Genomic DNA, 25,930 nt, shown 5'->3' on the forward strand with positions numbered 1-25,930 from the left:
ATAAAATAAATATCAGTAATTGGATCCTAATGAATTAGGCTCAATTGGTTAAGATTTGGATCAAATAGGGTGTCAACATCAAAAATTTAATAAATATTATATATAGAAATTGTTTCCAAGCAACCAAGAAAATTAGCCAACATAAGAGAAGTTACCCATTAATGGGTAATATTGGTCTTTGCATGTATCCTATTATCTATATTTTATAATACGAATATATCTATTTATATTTAGGAAAGAAAGGGATATAAATTTGCTATATATATATATATATATATATATATATGGAAAGGAAAAAAAAATTATGGCTATCTATAGAATTTACCTTGAACAGTGATGAAGAGTTTTATGCATTTCTATTTTCGGCTCCATCCTTGAATTTATGAATGAATGAATGGTATGTATTAAAGGGAAAACCTCCAACTAAGATCTTGTCTTTGACTCTTGAATATTAAGGTTTTTTTTTTTTTTGGACAGATAATTGAAGATTTAAACGTGGAAAGCATCATTAAAAAAAAAAGGAGCGAGTGAGAATTTTCATCAAAAGGGCTACTAATAGTATTAGGACCACAGCTTCTCCGTCTCTAAATTGATCTCTCCGATTTGTCATTTTCTTCCTTTTTTGTTTAGTTAGACCACCGGCTTTAATTTCCTCGTTGTTTGTACGCTGTAAATAGAATTCACTTCATCGGCCTGTTGACTAAATTGGAATCTGAATTCTTTACTACTTTGTGGTTCTTTAATTTAATGACAGGTAATCATAAAACATAATTAATTCGACAATCCTTGTTACACCCATGCTTTCCGTAACCCTTAAATTTACGGCATCATTCACACCATAATATAGGATATATATATATATATATATATATGATTTATTTATTTATTTGTTTTTGCATTATAACAAGTCATTCCAACAGCTTTCGGTGAATTTTTCTGGATGCGATCGAATTAAGCTTGTCTACTATTACGTTCTTTCTTTTACAGTCAGCTTGAGGGCTTTGTTAATCATTTTTTCTTTTCGTCTAATTTGAAGTCGAAGGCTTTATTACTTTCGGCTATGATTCTGAAACGACGTACTATTATTGCAAATTAAGCTTCTCTTTTTTTTACTATATATGTATTTGCTTCTGACGGCAGATAAGACGTGCCTCTGAATGCAACAAGATTTAATTTTTGTAAATACCAAGTGTGTGATTTTTCCCTTACATATACATACATATATATATATATATGAACAGTTGTCTAAAGGTGTTATAATTTAAATATTTATTCATTTATGATAATTATTAATTTTTATTTTTTTTAATAATTTTTTGTACTTAAGACTACTATAATTTAAGCATGGTCATTGAAATTAAAAATTATTAACTGCGACACGATGGTTAATTATTTTTGAACTTTTGATAAAATGAAAACTTTTTTTATTTGGTAATTATGAGAATTCACTAAAATTATGAGAATCAAAAGCGAGGTTTGATAAGAAAAAATTGGAAACGTGAATGGACGGTTACAATGAGAAGTATGATCATATATATTATAAAGCTGATGATAGATAGAGGTCAAAACTTTTGTAGATAAAACCTTTTCGGCTTCATATCTTCCGACCAGATGGACCAAGTAATAATCAACCCACCAAATGCAAATGTGGAACATATGCCTCAAAATCACACTATTATTATTCCCTTGGTGACCTTTCCCATTGCCAATGCATTTATCTGTACAAAAGGGAATGGGGAATTGTTTTCCCTTCCGTTACACATTCATTCATTCATTCATCTCCCCAGTCATTATCAGAATCTTCACAGTAGGGTCGAAAGCATTGTTGTATGAAAACCGTGTTGAGGAGGCCTCACAATCGGTGGAAATCTCCCAAACTTCAACCCTACACCGAAAGCAGCAGCTTAAGTGCATATCGTTTGATTCAAATGATAAAATTGCATACTCAATTCAAATGTCAACTGTTCTGATTTAAGAAAATATGACAAAATATGCATGAAAAAATTTCTCTAATTAAAGAGAAGAAAATTTTCAAACCAAATTATATTATATAGGACATGTAACCTTTAATTATATTCTGCTTTTAGTTACAGGCTTTTACGTACAGAATTATATAGGAAAAGAATGTAAGATTTTGTGATATAATATGAAAAAGTTTTATTGTGGAAAAACTATACAATCAAGATGTTATCTATGCTTCTCTGGATACCCCAGTTCTTTTAACTGTGCTTTTAAAGCAGCATGCTCATGCCACATCCTCTCTAACCGAGCTTCAACCATAACCATCTCTTCTTTAAGGTAATGCATCCGCTTCTCCAACCAAGCAACAGCTTCAGCTGGCCTTTCACCACCTCCACCACCCATGCTACCCATATACCCTACTGGATAACTGACATGAACGTGTTGCGGTCTGTTTAATAGCACGATCATACTCACCTGCAGTCAGAAACCGGGAAAAGGAATGTGAGCTGTAAGCATCCACCAATATGATATGATAAATCCAAATTAAACTTTAGGTTTTGATCGGTTTGCAAGAGACGAATGCTCCTTGGATTGTAACAGGTCCACATTGGAATGACCTGTTATTAAAATGAAGGGACTAGCTAATGGAGTAAGATGATCAAAATCACTTGAGTAAACCAATGAAGGTAACAAGTTAAATGGGAACCACAAACCTGCATCAAGAAGATCACAGCAAATGCAACTGCTAAGACTAGTGAAATATGACCTTGGCTTTTCAAGTATGAGTAGGATTTCAGAACAAACTCTCTCAACAATGATGCGATGGATGAAGCATTAGACAAACTTCCTTGCAAAAGATTCCCAATTCGTTGGTTAACATCCATAGAATCAGACATCTGCAATGTCCTTGCTGGATCACTCAAGTTATGAGATATTTCTGAAGGTTCTTTGGTAGCCACTTCTCTTTTAACCTGGAGTTCACCAGTTTCAGTTAAGCTTCCAGAAGGATCTACCCCTGCTTGAAACAAAGGACTTGGTCAGTAATTCCATTATCCGCAACATTGACTAGAGCACAAACATAATTAGAGGAAATTCTTAAAAAAAAAAAACCAATCTGATGCTCGAACCTCCTTGTTTATCAATGTTCTGCTTCAACAATTCGTGTGCCTGAAACATTAATGACAAAATTTCTTAGATCAATGTTCAAACAAACTTACCAACATAGACATGAAAATACAGGAGAAAGATAATACCATGTCAATCCACGTTGCATAAGCTTCTCGACATTCTTCCAGAGTAGACTGCACTATTTTCCCTGTACCACGTGCTTTGTATCAGATGAAGGAAGAGATAAAAGAAACATAATCATTAATATATAACAGCAACACATCCATTTAGTGAGCTAATCGAAAAAAAAAAAAAACCACAAATCCTTCTGAGCTTATCTTCAAAGTATTAAGGACTGCCAAATCTACAAGTTCAAAATATTTTAGATGTAACACAAAAACATCTTGCCCTTAAGATCTCCATTATTACAAAGAATTCTAGATTTCATGTCATAAAATTCCTTCCTCTACAAACAATAAATAATCTATTTCATTGTAAAAGGAAATAAGTTTTTGGCACTTCCGCAAATTAATTTAAAAGTGAAGTTAAAAAAAATTCAAAGAATTTGTAACTGGAACCACAATAAGAGAAGCTCAGTGTAAGAAATGCATAAAACACATTATTAACAAGATTCATTGGCATTCAGCAGAAGCAAACCCTTCCAAACAGTTCTCTTGCTAAAAGCCACATTCACATAAACCCTCAAAATGCAGCCTTCTTGTGGACCATCACTGTCTCTTTCTACATCCCAAAGCCCCTGATAAAATACACAGCAATTTCAAGCACATATCAGAAACATTTGAACTGAACTAAAAGCATCACAAATAGAATAGAAACAGATCATGATTGCCTAAAACAGGATAACTTTTCAGAACTGAATGCAGAAAATGGTGCAGGTGACCTTTTTCCACAGCGTAGAAGCATTCATATTCAGCATCCTCGCAAGTTTTATTATGTTATAACTCAAACATAGAAAGGGGGGCTCTATATCATCTCTTTCACTCTCCAGAATACACATCCCAAATTTGAAGAATTTTAAAGTAAGAAAAAATAATAAAATGTTCATTTGAGCTGGCTCAAAACCTTACATGCCAAGTTTGGCTACACTAAAGTTCCACGCACCATGATAAAGGATTCTTAAACCATGGTTTAATTTACCAAATTGACTAGACAAAGCTTTAGCTCAAGAAAGATTACCAACCTAGCACGATAGACTAACAAGTATGCAATAAGCATTGCACACAATCCTGTGCAACATGATAGAACAAAACACATTGAAGTAGACCAGCATTTCATAAAGGAGAAACTAAACGGTGAGTTGATTTGTACACCATATGTATCAACCAAGGGTCAACTTGCAGATTTGTTGACTAAAGGTCTCAGCAGTGCAACATTTCAAAAAACTATTTCCAAGCTTGGAATGGAAAACACCTATTCATCAGCTTAAAGGGGAATGTGGGAAAACACTTATTTACAGTTGATTGTAATCTTGTAATCTGTATATTTATATTTGCATCTCTAGAATTAAGTATTTGGATCCCTAGAATTAATGACAGAAAATTATGATAGACAATTCCTTAATTATATGATCAGTTTTAGGAAGATTTAATTTCCTAGTTTATCCACTAGTTAGTTGTATATAAACCTAAAGTACTTATATAAATCTTAATGAGCAGTGTTACAATATACATTCAGTTTTACTCTTAGTTTTTCACACAGTTTTATTTCTTAGTTTTTTTACAGTCTCCAGTATTGCACAGATTTCACTTTTGCTTTTAGTTCTCAATTTGAAGGGCTAGAGTGTAATTTTCCTCACTATTTCTGAAAATTCCAGCCCATAATCTTCAAGGAATAGCAGGATAATTTATGCCTAAAAGCAACAAACTAGGGAATGGAGAACACTTCACACATTAAAGCATGTCAAATGGACTCAGATTTTGCTTGTACCTCTACATGGAAATAATCTCCATATGGTACATCATTGATCTCTTGTGATATCTCCATAACCAAATGACTGTCCAAAGGGAGAGTGGTATTGTCAGGATTTGTACAAGAATAAGAAAAGAATATGAAAAATCTAAATGAGACAAAATAGGCAGGGTGACCCAATCAAAGAATTATAATTTATTGTCTATTCCCAGTTTGAGTGTTGTGAAATGCATAGAACAACCCACTACTTGGACAAATGTTAGGATAAATTTTGGGTTTATCGTATGAACCAGAACAGCCAATATTTAATAGTTCAATGCATCAATTACTACAACTTCAATAATATTTCTCACTAACTAAAACTAGAGACGTATCAATGGCTCTAGTTTTAGACTAAACTTAGACCAACCCATGTTAAATCTTATGCATGGTAGAACTCGGACTACCAAACATATCAAGATTTGAATAACAATAATGGAACAATCACAAAAAGACAGTACTTCCACATATGAGTGAAATAAGTGATGCAAATGCAAGAGAAAATAGGTTCATCTCAATGATGCATCCCCTCAAATAAGAAGCAATAATAAATTAAGAGTGTCTTTATAATAGCATGCAAGGCACCACAAGGAAATTTATAAGAGTGTCTTTATAATAACAATAATAACTGTATAATAGCATGCAAGGCACCACAAGGAAATTTATAAAAACCTGTTTCTGTAAATTCGAAATTTCTGGGCCTCCCGACAGCTACCAAATTTTGCACCTTGATCAAATTAAGAAAAAGGTTAATGCTAAAAGAAAACCAGTCAAGACAGCATTAAACTGACATGACACTTAAACCAATATTATCCGTTACAAAAACATAGAAGAAATAACTTTTCATGCCATTACAACTATCCTTGTCCTTATTTTAAAAGGTTTTTAATTAATTATGACAATTAAATGAAATAATGCTAATGTGGACAGGGATAAAAATACTGGGACAAAAGGTTCACATATGATGATAAAATCATACCAAAGTATATTTTTATGGGATGTTGAAATGACACATCACGAACATGTCCAAATTTGTCATGAGGGCACCATGAAGAGCACCTGAATTCTGTAAAACATAGACATTTACTAAACATAAAGGCATATGTACAAAACGTAAACACTTTTATGATATGATATGATATAATCAAAATATTAACCACAAAAATAAACCAAAAATGCATATTTAGAAATTTATAATTCCTCAAAAGTTCAGAGCGGAGTACCTTTGTCTCCACATCTTCTGTGAAAAGATTCAATGAAATTAACAGCATTATCTGAAAAATACAAATTGAAGAACTCCTCTACCTTAATCTGCAGTCCAAGAAACATGACTGACTTCAGAACAAATTAAGAATATACCTATGTTATAAATGTTTTGCAATGTGGAAGAACATTAAGGAAAATGAGTTCACAATTTACTACCGGAAACTTTGATTCAACAACCTTGGTAAAACATTCAGGAACTGCATAAAAGAAACAGCACATTCAGATGACCATGACATATACAAAAACAAAGTACAATGAGAGTATACTAAGATGCCATCTATTACCAATCAGTACAGAGGAAGAAGGTCAAGAATATATGGCCTCATGTCTATGTCAATAAGGATGACAGTTTAGTTTCCTCCCATACTTGAAAATTTTCCTACGGCCAAGGCCCACCATTGCATTTAAGCCTTCATGGTACAAAACCTAAACTTAAACCCGTCTACCTTCTCTCTTTGCCATATACCCTCATCTGCCAACAAAATGAATGATAATTCCACCCATTTCTACAAGAAATTATGAGATTTCATAGCCTACCCACTTTACTTCAACACCTCGAGAACCAGTTAAGCTGCAACTTTCCTTCAGCCTACTAATAAATTGATGTAGAACCACCTTAGAAGATTATTAGCATATTTAGGGTCATATTTGATATTTTGAGTATATTAGGGTTTATTGTAAGGCATAAAAAATTAAGTTTATAATCTTCAAAAGAGCCCTTGGAATTATTGATATTTTGAGTTATTATTGGATTTCGCAATTTCTCCTAGATTCCTCTCTTAGATTCTCTTTCAATCTTCCTCTATTATTCTCCTTTACCCCTCTGATTCTTTGTTACTTCATATTTTCGGCCTATTTCTCACTCTACTTATCTATTTTCTCACCTTTGCTTTATTTCTCTCTCTCTCTCCCATCTGTTGCACATCATAGTCCTAGTTCAGGATCACCCAAATCACTAGCCTAGAGAGTCAGGAGCGCAATGCCCACAGAATATTAAATACATAATCAAGTCCCAAAATAATCATGGAACTTGCTATGCGGCAAAGTGTGAAAAAGAAATACATTAGACAACCACAAAAATGAAGACCTTAAAATGAGATAACATGTAGAACTTGAGAACGTCACAATTCAAAACAGGATCAACTAACCCTTCGGTGCGTCACAATTCTCTGGCTTCCAGGAACAAGTATCTGCCGATGTTGAAGACCCTGTATTTGTAACTAATTCAGGACCTACTTCTAAAATGAGATAACATGTAGAACTTGAGAACGTCACAATTCAAAACAGGATCAACTAACCCTTCGGTGCGTCACAATTCTCTGGCTTCCAGGAACAAGTATCTGCCGATGTTGAAGACCCTGTATTTGTAACTGATTCAGGACCTACTTCTGCATCATTGTCAGAAGTGGATAGAATGTTAGAACCACTAGCAGTGGGAACATCCTCATCCCTGTATAAAAAAAAAAGTAGTTAAATAAAATGATTCACAATTTCAAATCCATAAAAAAGTAAAAAAATAAAACTCAGATGAATTCACAAGAAAACTCTCCAAACCATTCTGTTCATAAAGAATACCTGTCTGTGGATTCCATGTCATTTGTTGGGTTTTTGATGCTATTGACCTTTTCCATTGCAACAAATCCATTCTCTCGACTGCTGGACTCAGACATGGATTCCTACAATAAAATAAAGCAGTATAAGAAAACAAACAATGGGGAAAATATGCAACTTGCTCTAACTAAGCTATAAACCTCAAAGTTTTCACAACATTTCAACCGGGAAATTGTCATAAATTTTATTGAATTAAATGGAAAACCTACCCAAAATTCTTACATACAGATAAAATAAGAATAAGATTATAAAATCAGTATATGATACAAAATACCAGTAAATGATGCACAAGCAGTAAAAAACCATAAGTTAACATTTAAGATGAGCATGTATGCTAAAATATGCAACTTGTTCTAACTAAGCTATGAACCCCAAAGTTTTCACAACATCTCAACCAGTAAAAATGTCATAAGTTTTATTGAACGAAATGGAAAACCTCCCTGAAATTCTTCCATACAGATAAAATAAGAATAAGATTACAAAATCAGTATATGATACAAAATCCTCTAAATGAAGCACAAGCAGTGAAAAACCATATGTTCGCATTTAAGATGTGCATGCATGCTAAAATATGCAACTTGCTCTAATTAAGCAGTGAGCCTCAAAGTTTTCACAACATTTCAACCGGAAAAATGTCATAAATTTTATTAAATGAAATGGAAAACCTACCTGAAATTCTTACATATAGATAAAATAAGAATAAGGTTACCAAATCATTATATGATGCAAAATAACTCTAAATGAAGCATATGTTCACATTTAAGAAGTGCATCTATGCTATGTATCAAGAAGGGGTATCAAAAGACGTAGTCAGCATACACTGCATACCTAATGAATTGTCTATGATAAGATGTACAACAATCCTCTTCAATGCTACTCATAAGCTGTGAAATATATTTTTTCCCGACAGATAACCTGCAAAATATTGAAGATTACCTGTTCTGCAATTTCTTTGGCTCCATTACCATGATGCATCCATCCATCATTAATGAGCTTGAAAGCCTCATCACGAGATAGGAATGATGCAAAGAAATACTGCCAAATCAACAAGTAGAGTCAGATAGAATAACCAATGCATGCACGCTTATACAAGCACATAGAAGAAATATGCATGCCATGTATTACTACCTTCCTTCCTCCAGCAAAAATTTCTATTGCATTAGGGAAGATTCCAGCAGTCTTTGCTTTTTTAACACTTGTAATTTCATTGAAGGTGATTATTTTCTGCATAATAAACCCATAAAAAATTCTAAGATCATATAATTATTAGGTAAAACTTAAAAAAGCAGCCAGAAAATAGGACACAGGAAAAGAAACTAAGAGTAAAACCAATGTTTGAGGAATACCTTTGTTTCAAATCCAAATATATTAGAATAAAAGCAAATATAATGAACAAACAGGTACATGTGACCCTGCAAAAAGTATAGAAACATAATAATTAGAGAAGGGAACATAATTAGACTTAGAGCCACCAAATATTCATAGAATATAACTGCCCCACCCGCCCCCTCCAAAGAGCCCCCACAGATTGACGAAAGGAAGGTAAGGTGATATGCCTAGCAAAAATTAATAGATGCAGCAGAGTAAAGAAATCATCCAAGTAAAGCATGCAACTTCAAGGCAGGAAAGGTCATTGTAAAGATGTAGATTACCTGAAGAAAAATACTCTCCTGGAATGCACAGTTAAAATCTTGAACAAGGAACTGCAGCAAAGGAAAAAAGAAAATGTTTAAAATTACTCTACCATTAGAAGTCTAAAATATAAGATAGTGAGAGAAATCTCAAATAACAAGCAATTGTAAACAACAAGTGTTTTAAAACCTATGACCAAAAGTAAAATAAAAAGATTGGATATAGCATCAGGCTACATGAATGTTTAGATGTCTGGCATTCCTTAAATGCAACACATCATTATCTCCTTCAAATTAATCAAGAGAAAGAATGCATTAATTTGCCAGACAAAGACTGTCAAAACAAAAGGAGACAATTCAGAGAATTACTGAACCCTGGTGATCATGAATAGACTAAAGACCAAAGATGCTCACCTCTTTTAAATTTCAAAGTGAAAATGTTTTAAAAAGTTTAAAGATGACAAGATATCATTTAGAATCTAAAGTTGAACAGAAAGAACGAACAAACATTTTCAAAACTTTGACCAAAAACAAAAAAAAAAAAAAATCTGAGCTTAAAATGTCTTCTACATGAACGTTTAGGCACCCAAAACTTCTTAAATACAAACTGGGATATCTCTTTCTCATCAATCATGAGAAACAATTCTCGTATTTACAAGGCAAACGAATATCAAAACAACAAACAAAGGAGACAAGTAGAGAATTGCTAACAACTAGTGGTCACTACCGACTAAAGACAAGTACCTCTTCAGGTGGAAGCCTAAACAGTTGGCGGTATTCTTCACTTCTCAATGCTGCTGGAGACTGAAAATAAAAAGCATCAGATTTGGGCATAATGCTAAAAATTTTCAATTAATTGAAAACTAAATTCCCAATGATTTAACCCTTCTTTTTCAATGCATTTGGTTACTCATTTTTGGAGACACTTAATAGAATATTGTCGCCATATCTACTTAATCTAATCAATTCAAGTTTAACTACATTATCCATATGCATTAATTAAAACTTCTTATAGACTTTCTCTTTTAGACCTCTTATTAGATTAAAATATTTACAAATCATATTTTTCTTTTCCAGAACACCAATCAAATAATATTCCACATTTATTTTCAATTGGGCTTGTTGCAAAACAGCTACCTCAACAACTTATTTGTTACTAACCATGAACAAACCACCACATTGATCCCTTCATAGTATTGAAGGACAAAAATTTGGCAACATATTTTAATTTCTCTAGCCAACATTTTCTGGCTTTAGCCAATAACCACATGCCCAAGTGGCATGCACTAAGTTTAGCACAGGTTTTATAGCGAAAGATGAGGATTTAAAATGCCCAAAACTTTTAACTTTATATATCACTATACTTTTACCAGAAAGTTGGCACTCACCGGCTTAATCGAGCTTGACCTTAGCTACAAAGAATGCCAAATCCTTTCGAAACTTTCAGTGACTAATTTGCGAATTTAAACATGAAAACAAGAAAGGTTCAACGGATTCCTAATAATATAAAGTACTATGAAAGTAAATATGCGTAAATAATGGTAATTTGTTTAAAACTCACCCATAATTATCAAGAATTAGCAAAATTATCTTCGCAAAAGAATCCTAATCAAATTTCTCGCCTTTTCCTAACTTTAGTGAAGGGAACAGATAAACGAATTAAGTTATTACAGAGTGATAAAAAAAAAAAAAAAAAAAACCTGAATTTCAACATCTCTGTAACTGGGGTTAGGCGAAGAATTGGAAGGATCGTTGCAAGCGGGCGTGTCGGTGGGAGACGAATCATTAGGCGAAATTAAAGAATCAGAAACGACATCGGTAGCTAATTTCGGGAGAGACAGATCCATGAGCGGCCTCGGCAGATCGATCCTCTCTGCGGCGGCAGATGCCACTGCCATAGCAGAGGGGAAAAGCCGACAGAGATGGCGAAGATCTGAGTTTTCGTTTTCTTTTTTACAGGGGTGGGGTGGGAGACTCCAAATTTATGGAAGCTTAAAGGGCAAGGGGTAGTTGAGGGAAACTAATCCGTTTGACAAAACAGGGACTGAAAGCGGAAGCAAAGAAGCGTGCAGTTTTGCAGTCAATTTCACGGCCACGCTTTGTCTTCAGGGGGAGACGTTGACACAGGGCGTTTAATGAGTGGATAAAATGACAACGGTCGAGTCCCGATATAGACCCTACCACGTGCCGGAGTCAAAACAATCGGTTAAGCTTCTTTTTTTTTCGGCCCCTTCCATTTTGGGCCAAGCTAACCAACTTTTGGTGGTGGAGATTTTTGTTGGGCTTCTTAACAAGTTCTTGTTTCATGGTTCGATCGTGGCCCAAACATGGTGAGCTTCCCGTTAAATCCAGCAATGTTCTTTTCAGAAAATATCAATGGGTCATTGGGTCCAGACAATTTCATGAGCGGCATCAAAGTTTGCTTTTCAGAAAACATTGAGACGAGATCACGTGATCGGCTGGGTCATGTTCATGCGTAACTGACATGATTACATTTACCGAAAGACTGGCCACAATTCGGTTGACTAAATTTGTCTGGACCGACGGGTCCCGACCGGTGGGTAGATTCTCAATCAATCATGGGCCTATCCTAATTATTTGGAGGTCTTGTTTTAATGTCTACAGCCTCTGCTTTTAGTCTTTTACGGGTGTAATGGAGTTGAGCCAAAATAATAAATAGGAAGATTGGGCTCAGATCTTATATAATAAATCATAAAAGTTAAAGAGTAGCCAAAAAAATCCAACGTGAATGATTTTTTTTTTAAGAATAATTAGATGTCATGTTAAAAAAATATTAAAATATTAAAATAAAAGTGGTGAGACAAAATTTATTTTTCTTGATATACAGTAAACTTATATTTTTTTCACAATTTTGTATCTAAAGTAAAATGCTATGCAAACTTTGAATTTTAAAATATTCTAATATTACTTCACTAATCAAATTACAACTATAAAAAGGGTTCAAGGTAGACATAGTCTTTTAGGCTATTGGCAAAAATATTTTGTTCTAAAATCTTTTTTATTATATACTTTGTTGATTTAGTTCATGATTCAATTTCCTTTATTTGGAACATGCAAGTGTCTAATTTCCTTTTGATTTAATTTAGATATAATATAGAATATCAATATAATATAATATAATATAAAAATAAAATCTTTAATAAAAATTATTTATTTTATTTTATTTGTCTCACCATTAATTGACTAATGAATTTATTTTTTATTTGATGGTAATAACTTAAATTGTTTTTTTTTTATATGATACGTTTTAAAAAAATTGGAACCAAAAGATTAATATACTCTAATAATAGTAGGAATGTCAATTTTATCATATCTAATAAAAAATCTAATTTTTTATCTAAATGAAAATGAAAATATATATAATTTTAAATTTTTATCAGGTACAGAGAAAGGAACGAGTAATATAGCATTTATCTTGTATCATACATATATATTTAGTAAATAATTTTTTTATTAAATAATATAAATTATTATTTATACAAAAATTATATAAATATGTAATATAAAAATAAAAATTAAAAAAAATAAAATTTTTATTTTTATTTGTTTTAAATATTATAAATACGAGAATTATTCATACCAATTAAATAACTCAAATAAATTTATAGATCAATCAAATAATTATATTAAAATTTTCAAACTTAACTGAATTATAAGCAAGTGATATGAACACAAAATTTTGTTGCCAAGTTATATTTTGTTTGGTAGCTCAAATGATTTGGTAGGAAAATCTAGGTACTTGTGATTTTCCCCTTTTTTTCTATTTCTTTTAGCCAAGGTGTAAGTCCTTTGTGAATCAAAGTGGCTTCATATCTGGTTTGATTGGTTAAAAGCTTGAGACTTGGAGAGCTTTGCCTCTATGGAATGGAAAATATATAATTAAAATTTAGTACTAGAAAGCACCCCTTCCCTCTCTCACCGAGAACAACACCAAAAAGGCAAAACAATACCATATGCTCCTCATTTAGTGCAGGATTTACAGGTTATACCTGAGAATAGCCACTGGAAAAGCCTTTGGTGTGGACCAAACTTGAGGTAAGAAAAGAATCATGAAGGAACCCACCTTTAAAATCCTTCTCTTTTCCTAATTCCAATACACAAATTCACAAATCCCACACTTTCAAACCTCCCATTTATGCTCTTTTCAAAAAGCTAGGGATGGGAACAAATTGCAAGGCCCACACCGGATTACAAAACACTTATTTTCTGGAAAATGTGGGCATGAATTTTAAGCTTTGAGTATAGTAAAATATTGAGCTAATCATTTTAATCACTGAGTTTAACTTTCATGGGATTGGTGACTCACATGACAATTTGTCTAATTGATCTTGACCATTGACTCAAATAAAGTTAACCAATCATCATCCACCATTATCTTGCCACATCACCCTTATTTTTTTTCGATATTTTTGACTGAATATTTGTCGTCGTCTGTTATAGGATTCGCATCAAATTTACTTTTCTTTTTTTCCTCTCTCAAACAGGGGAAGGAAATCAATTAAATAAAAAACGCCTTTTTCCCAAATTCGGTGAGTTGATCTCCCAATTGGACAACGTTGAATAGATTACTACATGGAAACAGTCTTTTTTACTCAAACAGTTCCTTTTTATTAAGCACTTGTTCCATTTATTGAGCGAAAAGTCTTGCCCGATTTGATAAAGAAAACCAAGGCCTTAAATTTGTGGAAAATCATAATCCTAAATAACATTTTTTATAAAAATTTTAAAGAAAAATATATTGTTTAATCTTTTAGATAAATATATATATATGCTTATATTGTATATGGTAATGTAAAAATAAAAATGTTACTATTTACATTCCAATAATTACTCAACATACTCTCGTACTTTTAACATTTTATTTTTTACTTGATGTACCCATGCTCAAAATATAAATTTATTAAAAACTCAAATATTTTGTTTCTTTGTCGCTCATACCTCATCTCCTATCTCTTTCCAACCGATTTTAAACGCCAATCAAATTAAATTTAAAGAAAATTTCATCCATTTTAAGTTAGAAAGTATAAAATTAGAGGTAAATAATTTGTTCTTTATATTTTTTATTTGATTTCATATTTAATTTTATAAATTTCATATTAAAATATTTTAGTGTGATTTAAAACTTTTTAAATTTATTTTTGAAATTTCTTAAAGGTTTTCAAAAATGAAAATAGATATATGAAAGTCTTTAAAATATTTTCAAAAATTTGATTGTAAATTTTGATAACAAGTTTTTTTTTTTTTTTTAATAATAAGAGAAAAAAGCACCAAACATGTTTATGGGGAGAAGAATAAAATAAGACTAAAAAAAAAAAAAAAAGAAGATGCTAAGAAAGATCAAAGTTCAAAATAGAGATCCAGATTCAAAATTTCGAAAGAAAATATAAGTTTTATCATGATTAAAAGAACTCCAACAATAATATCAAATTATCTTAGATAATTATCATTTTGACAACTTTTAAATTGATTACACACTCATTTCAAAATACATATGTAAGATTAAAAAATTATTAGATCAGATAATGACTCAAAATTAGTCATCATCCAAAACCAACCTCCCTTTGCAATATTAGTTTTTGACAAAATATGCAACTAATATGTCATACATCAGGGATATAGGTAATAAATTTAACAATCTAATATCAAATCGCTTGATGGGGTGATAGAGTGTTAAAGGAATGTAATGATCAAAATGATATAATGATATTTTCTTCTGTCAAAGCCTTCAACAGATAATTAGAGATATTTTGATCATTTTGTATTGACTTGACATATCATGTTGATATAATATTTTCAGTCCACCTCAGCTCAACCCTGTTCTAATATTGTCCCTCTCAACTTATCTATAAATATGAAAACTCAAGCATCATGAAACTAGATTCATCTCATTCATCTCTCTCTCATTCTTACTTTTTAATTTTTTTTCTTAATCTAATATTTATTGACTTACGTGTCAGAATGTAAACACAAGAAACACTTATTATTTTTTAGTTATAATTATATTTTTTTTGTATTTACAGGAGTACTCTTAGGTCGAAGCTCAACACCTATAATTTCACATTTTATTTTATAAAATTTCATATTAAAATGTTTGAGTGCAATTTGAAATTTTTGAAAATTAATTTTCAAAATTTCTTAAAGGTTTTTAAATAAAAATAGATATTCCAAAGTTTTAAGATATTTTCAAAATGGATTTCCAAAAATTTTGATAACAAATTAATTTTTTGCTGCGAAGAAGAAGAGAAGAAAGCACCAAACATGTTTACGGAGAGAAGAATAAAATAAGAAAAAAAAAATCAACAAGGAAAAAGGAAGGTGCTGAGAAAGAATAAGAAAAAAGGACCAAGCACTGGGAATGAAATAAAAAAGTGATTGATTTAATATATATATATATAAATAATTTTATTAAAATTTAAATTTATAATAAAAATTTTGAAATATGAATAATTTTTGGAGTATAAATACAACTTCTTAAAAATAATTATTAAAAAATAACATTAAAAAAACATTTACTAAACTTAAATTTAAAATTATTACATTAAAATAAATAAATTTTACCAATTAAATCAATCTCTTACCGATAATCCAAAATAACATTAGAGTAATGCTGGATGCAACATTTTCCCTCCTCTTTATTTTTTCCTCTATCGTTTTTCAATAAAGCTTCTTGACGCGGTGAAGTCTTTGTCATTTTCCCTCTGGAAATAGAGTGTTTGCAATTCTCTAGTGAATTGACAACTGATGGCGACGTGTCTAATAACTTGACTCCATTTTGTTCGGACATGAACAACAGTAGAAAACGACTTAATGTACGTTTGCCTCGTGTCTGTATAAAATTGGTTGTAAAAAACGGGTAGAAGGTAACGGCTACTATAGTTAACAACAGCACAGGCTATTAGGTCGAATAATTCACTGTGGTCGGTCGAAACCACCAAACCACAAAACAATCACACTGATCCACGCATTGGTTTGGACATTCACTGTTGTTGTTAAGCTTCAATTTGTCGCACCTTACAGTCCTATTATTGCCTGGACCGAAAATGATAGGTGAAATTTTTATATTTTACGGTTAAATTTTACAATTATTGTTATTATAAACTTAATTGTAAAGCTAAAAAATTTAAAATTTAATTGAAAAAGGTAGAACTTATTGCAGATCAATGTTTAGAAAAATTATGAGAAATTATAAGAATTAAAAAATTTTAAGACAATGTTAACTTTATAAAAGATATGTATTAGTGTATTTGCCTAAATGTTTACGAATATGGAATGGAAAAAAATAAATTCTGGTGTACGGAGTGAGCATTTTGTCTTTGAGCAAACAATATTTTGGGCCAACAAGTGGCAGGGGAAGATGGCTGACCAGTGACCGGTCATGCTCTGAGTGGCTTCATCTTGTGCTTTGTCTGGCTCGTTATTTAGCCATTTTGGTGTAATCCCACATTTAGACCCGTCCTTTAAAAACTTTTGTGTTCGATTATTGAGCATTGACTGCCACGCAAGAGCCAGACATTGAAGGACCATGCACGCTCATGCGTCCTCTTTGTAAATGTCCAAATTGACCCTTCGTCCGGGAGAGCACATCAGCCTCGGACGTTTACATTGCAGGGCACTTTTGGACAGACAAACTGAAAAAAAAGAAACAAAGAAATCACTGTCCGTAGTCCAAACCAACGCGCTCTTGTTAATCTCCACGCCTCACCTTCCAATTATGAACTGTTATTCTTCCCTTCCTATAATTGTTGACAATTTCGTATCAAGTTTTTCCAACAAAAGAAATCAAAAGGCTTTTTTTTTTTTAAATTCCAACTCAGCATTCCGTATTCAAAATAAAATGGAATTTGAGATTGAAACTTTAATGCTATGTTTGGTACGACGGATGCAAAATGCCGGGAAGGTGTTTTGTTAGTGTTGGCCATTCGAAAAGTAAACAATTAAATGGTTGAAATATGCCATAAATTTTTTATGCTAATTAATTTAATTAAACAAAACATTATTTATTATTTTATTTTTTTATAATATTGGGAGCCTCGTCATTCATTCATACCTATAGGCCACGTATTTGAGAGCAGTTGTACTACTACCACAAGAGACCTACGGTGGAAAAATGAACTCAAATATGATTAAAAAAAAAAGCAGCAGAAAAATTATAATTTAGAAATGGGTTGGGGCCCACCTATTACAAAATCCGTGATTATATCATGGCGCGTCAACCCATCCAACACATATAAGTATTTAAAGTTAAACCAACTTTCAGCCCTCTCTTAATTCTTGTAATTAGGAACCCATTTTCCATTTGTTATCACTCATTAACTTTGCCCGCGCCTTTTTCAAAAAGCTCCATTAATGGAGCGTGGCCTATAAAATTACTTTACTTTATTACTTGTAGATTTTATTTTTTTTAATAAAGAGAATAATCATTTTTACTCGTATTTTGGTTGTGTATGTATCTCACCTTTGTATTCTTAAAAGCAAATAATTCTTAATCTATGTTTTATAATATATATAAGAACATGAATATAAATTGTTTTAATTGATGAAAATAAACATGGTTGTTAATTATATTTTTAAATTATAATTTAATAATAGTTTATTATATTTTAACATTCATTCGATAAATAAATTTAATTTATAACGAAAAAGCATATTATGTTAGGCTATTAAATTTTGAATAAAATTTAATTTACTTATACACACTATATTCAAATATAAAGCAAATTATATCAAGCTAAGTGTTAAATTTTAAATAAAAATTAATTAAAAATCACATACACATTATATTCTGACATAAATAAAGGTAAAAACGAATAAAACTTTTGATGAATCATCTGTGTATATGTTCAGTTTCTATTTGTTTATATTTATTTATTAAATTTAACAAATAATTTTGGATAATATTTTTATACTTGTTTATTAAATGAATTTAACACAAATAGAGATATATTTTATTTGTTTATATTTATGAACAAATTTGTTTAAAATTCATTTAAAACATATTCTTTTATCGTTTAGTTATAATAATAATAAGATTACATTTCTATTATTTACTTTAATCATATTTTAAAATTTATTTATATTTATGAATACGAATAAAATATAAATATCTTACCATTTAAACGAAACACACTTAAACTAACAAAGTAATTTTTTTATTTAATACGAACCAAATTCAAATATATCTAAAATTAAATAAAAAATCACAAAAATTTATTTATTTATTAATATTCGATTTATTTATACTCTAAACATAAAAGCAAATTATATTAGATTAGATTATTAAATTTTGAATGCAAATTTTCTCATGTTAGGATATTAAATTTGATTTTTTTATATATTGAAATAAAGTGTTAAAAGTGTTCTATATAACGTGTAATTTAAACAATAGAGAAGGCTATGTATATGTATGCACTATGTCATGATGTTGAATGGTGAAGGTATATTAAAAGTATGATAACAACCGCATGCAGCTTTTTAGAAATTTCATTATTCTTTTCTACCAAAAGAATTTAAGCAACATAATATTGTCAATACCTAATAATTGACTTACATAGTACTATTAGAATCTAAAAATAAAAAACCTAATAATAATTCAAAAAGGTGTGAGCACGCGCTGCTTTACGCGCTTGATGATTGCAGTGTCACAAGGCAAGCTGAAGAAATCCCAACGCCGATAGCCCGATAATGAAAAATGGAAAGAGAGAGAGAGATATCAGAGATGGAGCGCCCCACCTTTCAAAAGCAGTGTAGCCTAAAGAAGGAACAGACATGGGACCCGCTTAAGATGGACCCCAAATGGGCCCTTCACTCTCTCTCGCTCAGTCGCTCGCCTCCCTTTCCCTTCCCTTCCCACTCGCTCACTCACTAATCTTACAAAGCAAAGAAATTCTCTTCCTCTCTCTCTCTTTCTCAGAAAAGCAAAAGCAAAAGCTAGTCTGCCAATTCTTAAACCATCACAACAACAAAAGCTTTTTTAGTTGCAGAGCTAAACCAAAAAAAAAAAAGAGTCTAGAGAGAGAAAGAGCAGAGAGAAAAAAAGAAAGAGAGCTCGGCCTCTAGTAGAAAAAAGAATCTGTTAATTTAGCATTTGTTTTGGAAATTTTGGAGGAAGAGAAATTCAAGGCTGTGAACTGATAGAAGGCAGAGGTCAAAGCTCTGTTTCTTCAATCCTTTGATTTTTCTCTGAAGTCCGTACAGGTTCATATTCTTCTTAGGCTTTTTTTTTTTTTTTGGTTAGGTTCTTTTTGGCTTGAATGTTCTGTATTTTGATTTTTTTAAAAAAATTTGTTTAATAAGATTTTTGAGATCTCTATCCTTCTCGGTATATTTGCTGACTTGGAATTCGAGAACATTCTGCATGTTTTCTTCTTTTATTTATTTGAAAAGGGGGAGAGGTTGAAAGGCTTTGGGGGTGGAATCGAAAGGTTTTCGCTGGGAATGTGCTGACAAGGAAATGGAAGAAATGTGGGGAATTTCAAATTTCTACCTTTTTTTTCATTTGTTATTTTTCCTTAAAAAAATAACTAGGGTTTTTTCTAATGTTATTTTATAGTATCCCAATTTTGGCATTTCAGTTGATCGCAACTGAAGTTAAGGATTTCACCAGCTTATCTGATCGATCTGCTTTTGATTTTAAAAAATTTGCATGTTAGGGTTCTCTTTTCCAGTGTTGGCGCTAAAATTAGAGGTATAATGAGAGAGCTAGGATTGCTCTATTCTTATAAGTTTAATATTTTTTCCATTTGTGATTGTTAAAATTTGTTAAAAAATTCTTCCCTGTTATGGATAGAAAATATAGGAAGAGGCAAATATATGATTAATCAAAATTTTTTATAAAAATTATTATTCTGAAAACTAAATCTATATAAGATGTGTGAGTTTTGATTGATTAATGCTTTTATTTTATGTTGGTGTGCTGATAAAGTGGTCGAAAAATCTGAAAAATGGAATTGTTGATTTATATACCCGTTTAGGAAAAACATGAAGAAAAGCTGATTTTGAATAATATGATTAGAGAATATTGGAATAGAAATGGTTTAGTGGATTGCTTTTTAAAGTCCAACAGAAAACTAGAGGAATGATTGAACTCAACTTTGTCCCCATTTTGCAGGGTTGCTTTGCTTTAAGGTTATTCCATGTAAAGTTTCAAGATTACCCGGAATGGAAAGGGATACAGAATCAAAGTTGCTTCCTAGGAAATTGCCTGCTGTAAGTTCAGTGTCAAATAGTCATATGGTTTTCGGGAGAGAAGCAGGTCTTGTGCCGAATTTGCAAGCTGTATTGGTTAGCGATGAAGTGGGTCCATCTATTGTGGGAAACTCCCAAGATTCTGAGCCTGCTCAACCGGTAAGGACGTGGAAAGGGAAAGACTCTTTGCTTGAACAGGAAGAAATCATGCCTGATGTTCTTACATTGAAGGGCAGTAGTGATTCATTGGAGGAAGGTGGACCTAGTTCTTTTTCTGGAGTTAGTCACCCTCCAGAACCTGTTGACACGGATCTAATGAGACCCATGTATGTACCAATCGGTCAGAAGAAATCTGATCCTGGGTGTTTGATGAAGAGCATGTCAGTGAAGGGACCTTTTCTAGAAGATCTTTCAATTAGGGTTCCTCCTAAGAAACCAAGTCCTGCTGTTCTTTCGCCAGCAGAAAGTTTGGTTGAAGAGCCCAATGATTTAGGTGCATTGTCCTCTCCATTTTCAGTTCCACGTGCATCACAAAATACAGATAACTCTCTCCTTCCTCCAGATTCAGATGAGAAAGAATGTGTTTGGGATGCCTCTCTGCCTCCAAGTGGAAATGTAAGTCCACATAGCAGCATCGACAGTGCTGGTGTCGTCACTGCTATGAGCATTGTCAATAGCTGTGCCAGTACATATAGGAGTGATGTAGTTACAAGTGATGGCATGATTAGCGTGGAGAGGAACTGTGAGAGTACAAAAGGAAGTGTCAGAGCAGATTCACTTGAGAGTGCAAAGACTAGTGTTAGCCGAGCAAGTGATAGCAGTGGCCTTAGTGATGAGAGTAACTGGAGCAACATTACTGGAAGTGCTAATAAACCGCATAAAGGAAATGATCCAAGGTGGAAGGCCATCCTTGCTATCCGGGCTCGAGATGGAATTTTGGGCATGAGTCATTTTAGATTGCTTAAACGGCTTGGTTGTGGCGATATTGGCAGTGTATATCTCTCAGAGCTGAGTGGTACTCGATGCTATTTTGCAATGAAAGTAATGGACAAGGCATCCCTTGCAAGTCGTAAAAAGTTGACTAGGGCTCAGACGGAAAGGGAGATTCTGCAGCTGCTGGACCATCCATTTCTGCCCACTCTGTATACGCATTTTGAAACTGACAGATTCTCATGTCTAGTCATGGAATATTGTCCTGGTGGTGATCTACACACTTTGAGGCAGCGGCAACCAGGAAAGCATTTCTCTGAATATGCTGCAAGGTATGGCTTATACTCTAAAATGTTTGCCTAGTTGTGTAGAATATCAGCATTCTTAAAAGGAAAAAAAGAAAAAAAGAAAAAGGAAAAATCTTTCTGTATTAAGGTTTCTTTTGTATGTTATTGTTATTTAGGTTTCCTTCCTCAACTGTATCTATCTTGTCTTTCTTGATATTTTAACCTTTTTTCTCAAAAGTTTGCTTCCGCAAAGATTCAGTTTGTCGATTTGTTTTTTCTTTTTTGTTGTTCATATGCCTCTTACTATGTGTTTTTTGTATTTCTATATTTAGAATTTTGGGCTAGTTAGTCTCTAGTTATTGGATGGGTCTGCAGTTCCACTTGTTTCCCATTTTATGTTGCAAGATTTTGTTTTCATCTCTTCCATATTTTTCCACATGTTGGGGACCTTCAGCATATCTACGATTACGAACTGTTGGTTTTTTCATGTCTTTAGAGTTATGGTGTCAAGTAAAACTACCCTGGTTAACAGGCCTTTTTCTTCATCAGTTCCTATCCTAACCATGAAAGAATTCATCTTAACTGAGTCAAAAGAGAGTAGCTCTCTATGCATCCTTGGGCAATTTATGTCAGGTTTATGAAAGTTATTTTCTCCTTCATGCTACTGAACTCCGGATAGGGAGGCTTGCCGTCCTTGTGGACCTGCTAGTCTGTGAACGTGAGAGATAAAATAGCAGATGCAACTAACTGAAGCTCCTATCTCTTTCTTTAAGTCTTTTATGTTGTAGAATGAACAGGAGTCTGCAGAGCTGTTTATAATAAGGAGGCTTGAGCAACATTACATGTGTTTGGCTTGGAAATGGATTCCTTTTCCTTCCTGAGGTTGCTTGGTTCCCATTACTTAACTTTGTAGGCATCTTTTATCATAGTGTGCCATTGAATGATATTGTTAACAGTTTATTTTGAGTTCCAAGATTTCTCATGTATTATGCTGTTGCTTGATGAAATTAGTCAAGACTCATGGGACATGTGAGAGTGCTACTTAAACTGATATGAGAGAATCAAGACCCTACTTTGGCATGAGAAGATCTGAATTTCTGATATTGGTCTTCATTTATTTATTTTCAATATACCAGCATTCACTTTACCCCTTAAGCCAGTACTATCTGGAAAAATAATTTCTTAGTCACTGTTCAAAAAGGTTGTTGCATGTATTTGTCATGTTTTTGTATAGCTGGCATAAACACATTGCTAAAGGCTTTGGTCATTGTAGCAGTGTTATAAGCAAGTATTTTTCACTGATCAGTGAATTTTGGGCCAAAAAGTTATAAACCCCATCTTTCTTAATGCAGATTTTATGCTGCAGAGGTTCTTTTAGCGGTTGAGTATCTCCACATGCTTGGTGTTGTCTATAGGGATTTGAAACCAGAAAATGTTCTAGTTCGTGATGATGGCCACATAATGCTTTCAGACTTTGATCTTTCCTTAAGATGTGCGGTTTCTCCCACACTGATAAAAACCTCAGCATGTGATTCTGATCCTTCAAAACGTGGAACTGGTGGTGCATTCTGTGTTCAACCTGCCTGTATTGAGCCTACATCAGTTTGCATCCAGCCTGCCTGCTTTATACCAAGGATATTCCCTCAAAAGAACAAGAAGAAAACCCGAAAACCTCGAGTTGAGTTTGGGTTGCCTTCTAGTACCCTCCCGGAGCTTGTTGCGGAGCCTACTGCAGCCCGGTCTATGTCCTTTGTTGGAACCCATGAATACCTTGCACCTGAAATAATCAAAGGAGAAGGGCATGGAAGTGCTGTTGATTGGTGGACCTTTGGAATTTTCTTGCATGAACTGCTGTATGGTAAAACCCCCTTTAAAGGCTCGGGAAACCGTGCTACACTGTTCAACGTTGTGGGGCAACAACTGAAATTCCCAGATTCGCCAGCAACCACTTATGCTAGCCGTGATTTAATCCGGGGTTTGCTGGTGAAGGAGCCACAACACCGGCTTGGGGTGAAGAGGGGTGCAACTGAGATCAAGCAACACCCTTTCTTTGAAGGTGTAAATTGGGCTCTAATACGATGCAGCACCCCACCTGAGGTGCCAAGACCCATGGAGTGTGAGTTGCCTGGGATGCCTGGAAAATTTGGGCCAGCAGAGCCAGTGGGGGTTGGTGGCAGCAGTAAAAGGATGGTAGGGACAGGGACAGACATGAAATCTGGGGGTAAATATCTGGATTTTGAGTTCTTCTAGTTTTTCAATTAGGGGATGCAATGTTGTATCAGTATCATTAGTCAAGCTTTCCAAGAGTTTGCTGATAGTACTTTGTTCTGATGATATACTTCAGATCACTACCTCATCAAAGAAAAATTCATGTTAATTGAAAAAAAAAAAAAAACCAATGGCTTCATTTTTAAAAATATGCTGCCTTTTTACCCATCAACTCTCAGCTTCAGTTGATGTGAGAAACAATATTAGATAATTCAGACCGACTATTTACATAGCACAAATTCTTGTCATTTTTTTTGGTCTGAATTCTGAAATTGCTCCCAGTTGTCTTAATTATATGGATGTTAAAGAATGATACCATTCATGGTTGCGTAGATGAAGAAACACACCTTACCGATGGTTCCCTTCCTGCGATTTACCCTGGAGTTTGTGCAGAAAAAACATGAATTTGGTTTTTGAGGGGTGTTATTTCGAATGAATCTTGATGTACCACTGATGCTGAAGATTCGAGTATCGCCATCATTTCAGGTCTTTGGCAGCAGAAAAAGAAACATTAGTCGATGTTCTTTTTGTTGTCGCATCACTACTTTTTTGGCAGACTGGTTTTTTTTTTTATCATTACCTAATTTCCTTTTAGCGTAAACGTGGGATTGTTATTGTAATTTCATTTGGAGAGGGTGGTGTTTTTACCATTATAACCACATCATAGTTCTCTTCAATATCTTGCGCATTTGAAGCAGGCAAGAGCTGTATGACTTTTCAGGCTGTAATGGCTACATGGGTGGCCCATATACATAGATCCAGAACTAAAGAGGGGTCCAATGCAATAATGCAGAGATAGATCATACATAGTCCATATGTTGACAAAGCCTAAGCCTCTGTCCAACCTGAAGGAAGGACTGGCATTGTCAGGAAAAATTGAACTTTTCCTTTCAAAGCCAAAATCTTTGGATCTCTTCTCCACTCTTCCCCGGTTGGATTCTCACCATATGCTTCCATCTTTTACCTTTATCATCTACTCCTATAACCTAACGTCTTGTCCTCTTTATAAAAAATAATTGGCTCTTTGAAAGCAAACAAAATAACCCACAATCAAAATTTCAGCCAAGCTACAGCTGAACTCGTATGTGTAAGATTTCTATCAGTCTATTGGTTAAAAAAGAGTTGCAGTTAGACAAAATAAGGAACAATATTACCCTTCTACAGACAGGCTAGTAACATAACAAACGACGTAAGAAATTTAAGAAAACCATCTATAATTTGCAGCTTTTAAAATTTAATGTGAGTGAAGATCCTATCTTGCAGCAGGTCAATCAACCCTATCTCAGGATAGGGGATGCCCAACAGCCTGAAAGCCATTGCTGAATCTTGGATTATGTAATCATCAGAATAACATTTGATTATTAACCCATTAAAAAAAAAAAAAACAGTGCTTCAACAACTTCCCCTGGTGCTTGGAGCATTGGGGAAATCAAAATTACTGTAAAAAAAAAAAGAAGCAAATCAGTTGGAGCAGATTTTGAAGTTGTAAACCTGCATGTGAGTTTGTCAATAACAACAATTCTCTTCTTTGGGCTGACGTTCACATTTTTGGTGAAAAGCAACAAAATAGAAGTTGGATTCTTATGTGGGATAAAAAAGGAAATGTAGTGACTTGTAGTAAGATGGAAACAAAACAGAAGCTGTCAGATGGAAACAGAATCGATATTTGGAGGGACTGAACTGAGCCAAAAATAT

At 33.1% G+C, this 25,930-nt stretch overlaps 2 protein-coding genes across 7 annotated transcripts; one reads left to right on the top strand and one right to left on the bottom strand.

Annotated features, from left to right (window-relative positions):
• Positions 1 to 1,658: 1,658 nt before the first annotated feature.
• Positions 1,659 to 11,652, bottom strand: LOC111304549 (protein VASCULAR ASSOCIATED DEATH 1, chloroplastic-like). Of its 4 annotated transcripts, XM_022901179.2 has the most exons (20): positions 11,246 to 11,652; positions 10,290 to 10,349; positions 9,567 to 9,617; positions 9,261 to 9,326; positions 9,043 to 9,138; positions 8,851 to 8,949; positions 7,879 to 7,979; positions 7,602 to 7,753; positions 7,452 to 7,511; positions 6,460 to 6,500; positions 6,261 to 6,348; positions 6,017 to 6,103; positions 5,710 to 5,764; positions 5,017 to 5,083; positions 3,727 to 3,826; positions 3,216 to 3,277; positions 3,090 to 3,129; positions 2,676 to 2,977; positions 2,178 to 2,436; positions 1,659 to 1,885 (listed from the first exon to the last, which is right to left on the bottom strand). In XM_022901179.2, the coding sequence occupies exons 1-19, from the start codon at positions 11,441 to 11,443 to the stop codon at positions 2,188 to 2,190; spliced, it is 1,974 nt and encodes a 657-aa protein (XP_022756914.2). In that variant the 5' UTR covers positions 11,444 to 11,652; the 3' UTR covers positions 1,659 to 1,885; positions 2,178 to 2,187. The 4 variants fall into 4 exon arrangements, with proteins under 4 accessions (XP_022756914.2, XP_022756913.2, XP_022756917.2 ...); XM_022901178.2 differs by lacking the exon at positions 1,659 to 1,885 and having other exon boundaries at positions 1,993 to 2,436; XM_022901182.2 differs by lacking the exon at positions 1,659 to 1,885 and having other exon boundaries at positions 1,993 to 2,579.
• A 7,625-nt stretch (positions 11,653 to 19,277) lies between these two features.
• On the top strand, positions 19,278 to 24,468 carry LOC111304552 (serine/threonine-protein kinase D6PKL1-like). 3 transcript variants are annotated; one of them, XM_022901189.2, is made up of 3 exons: positions 19,278 to 19,750; positions 20,674 to 22,012; positions 23,320 to 24,468. In XM_022901189.2, exons 2-3 carry the CDS (start codon positions 20,724 to 20,726, stop codon positions 24,215 to 24,217), a joined length of 2,187 nt encoding a protein of 728 aa, XP_022756924.1. In that variant the 5' UTR covers positions 19,278 to 19,750; positions 20,674 to 20,723; the 3' UTR covers positions 24,218 to 24,468. The 3 variants fall into 3 exon arrangements, with proteins under 3 accessions (XP_022756924.1, XP_022756922.1, XP_089606294.1); XM_022901187.2 differs by having other exon boundaries at positions 19,279 to 19,760; XM_089750168.1 differs by lacking the exon at positions 19,278 to 19,750 and adding an exon at positions 19,976 to 20,250.
• The last annotated feature ends 1,462 nt before the right edge of the window (positions 24,469 to 25,930 follow it).

The sequence above is a fragment of the Durio zibethinus genome, chromosome 21 (genome assembly GCF_047325235.1).
Source record: "Durio zibethinus cultivar Kanyao isolate XHJ-2024 chromosome 21, ASM4732523v1, whole genome shotgun sequence".
NCBI lineage: Eukaryota > Viridiplantae > Streptophyta > Magnoliopsida > Malvales > Malvaceae > Durio > Durio zibethinus.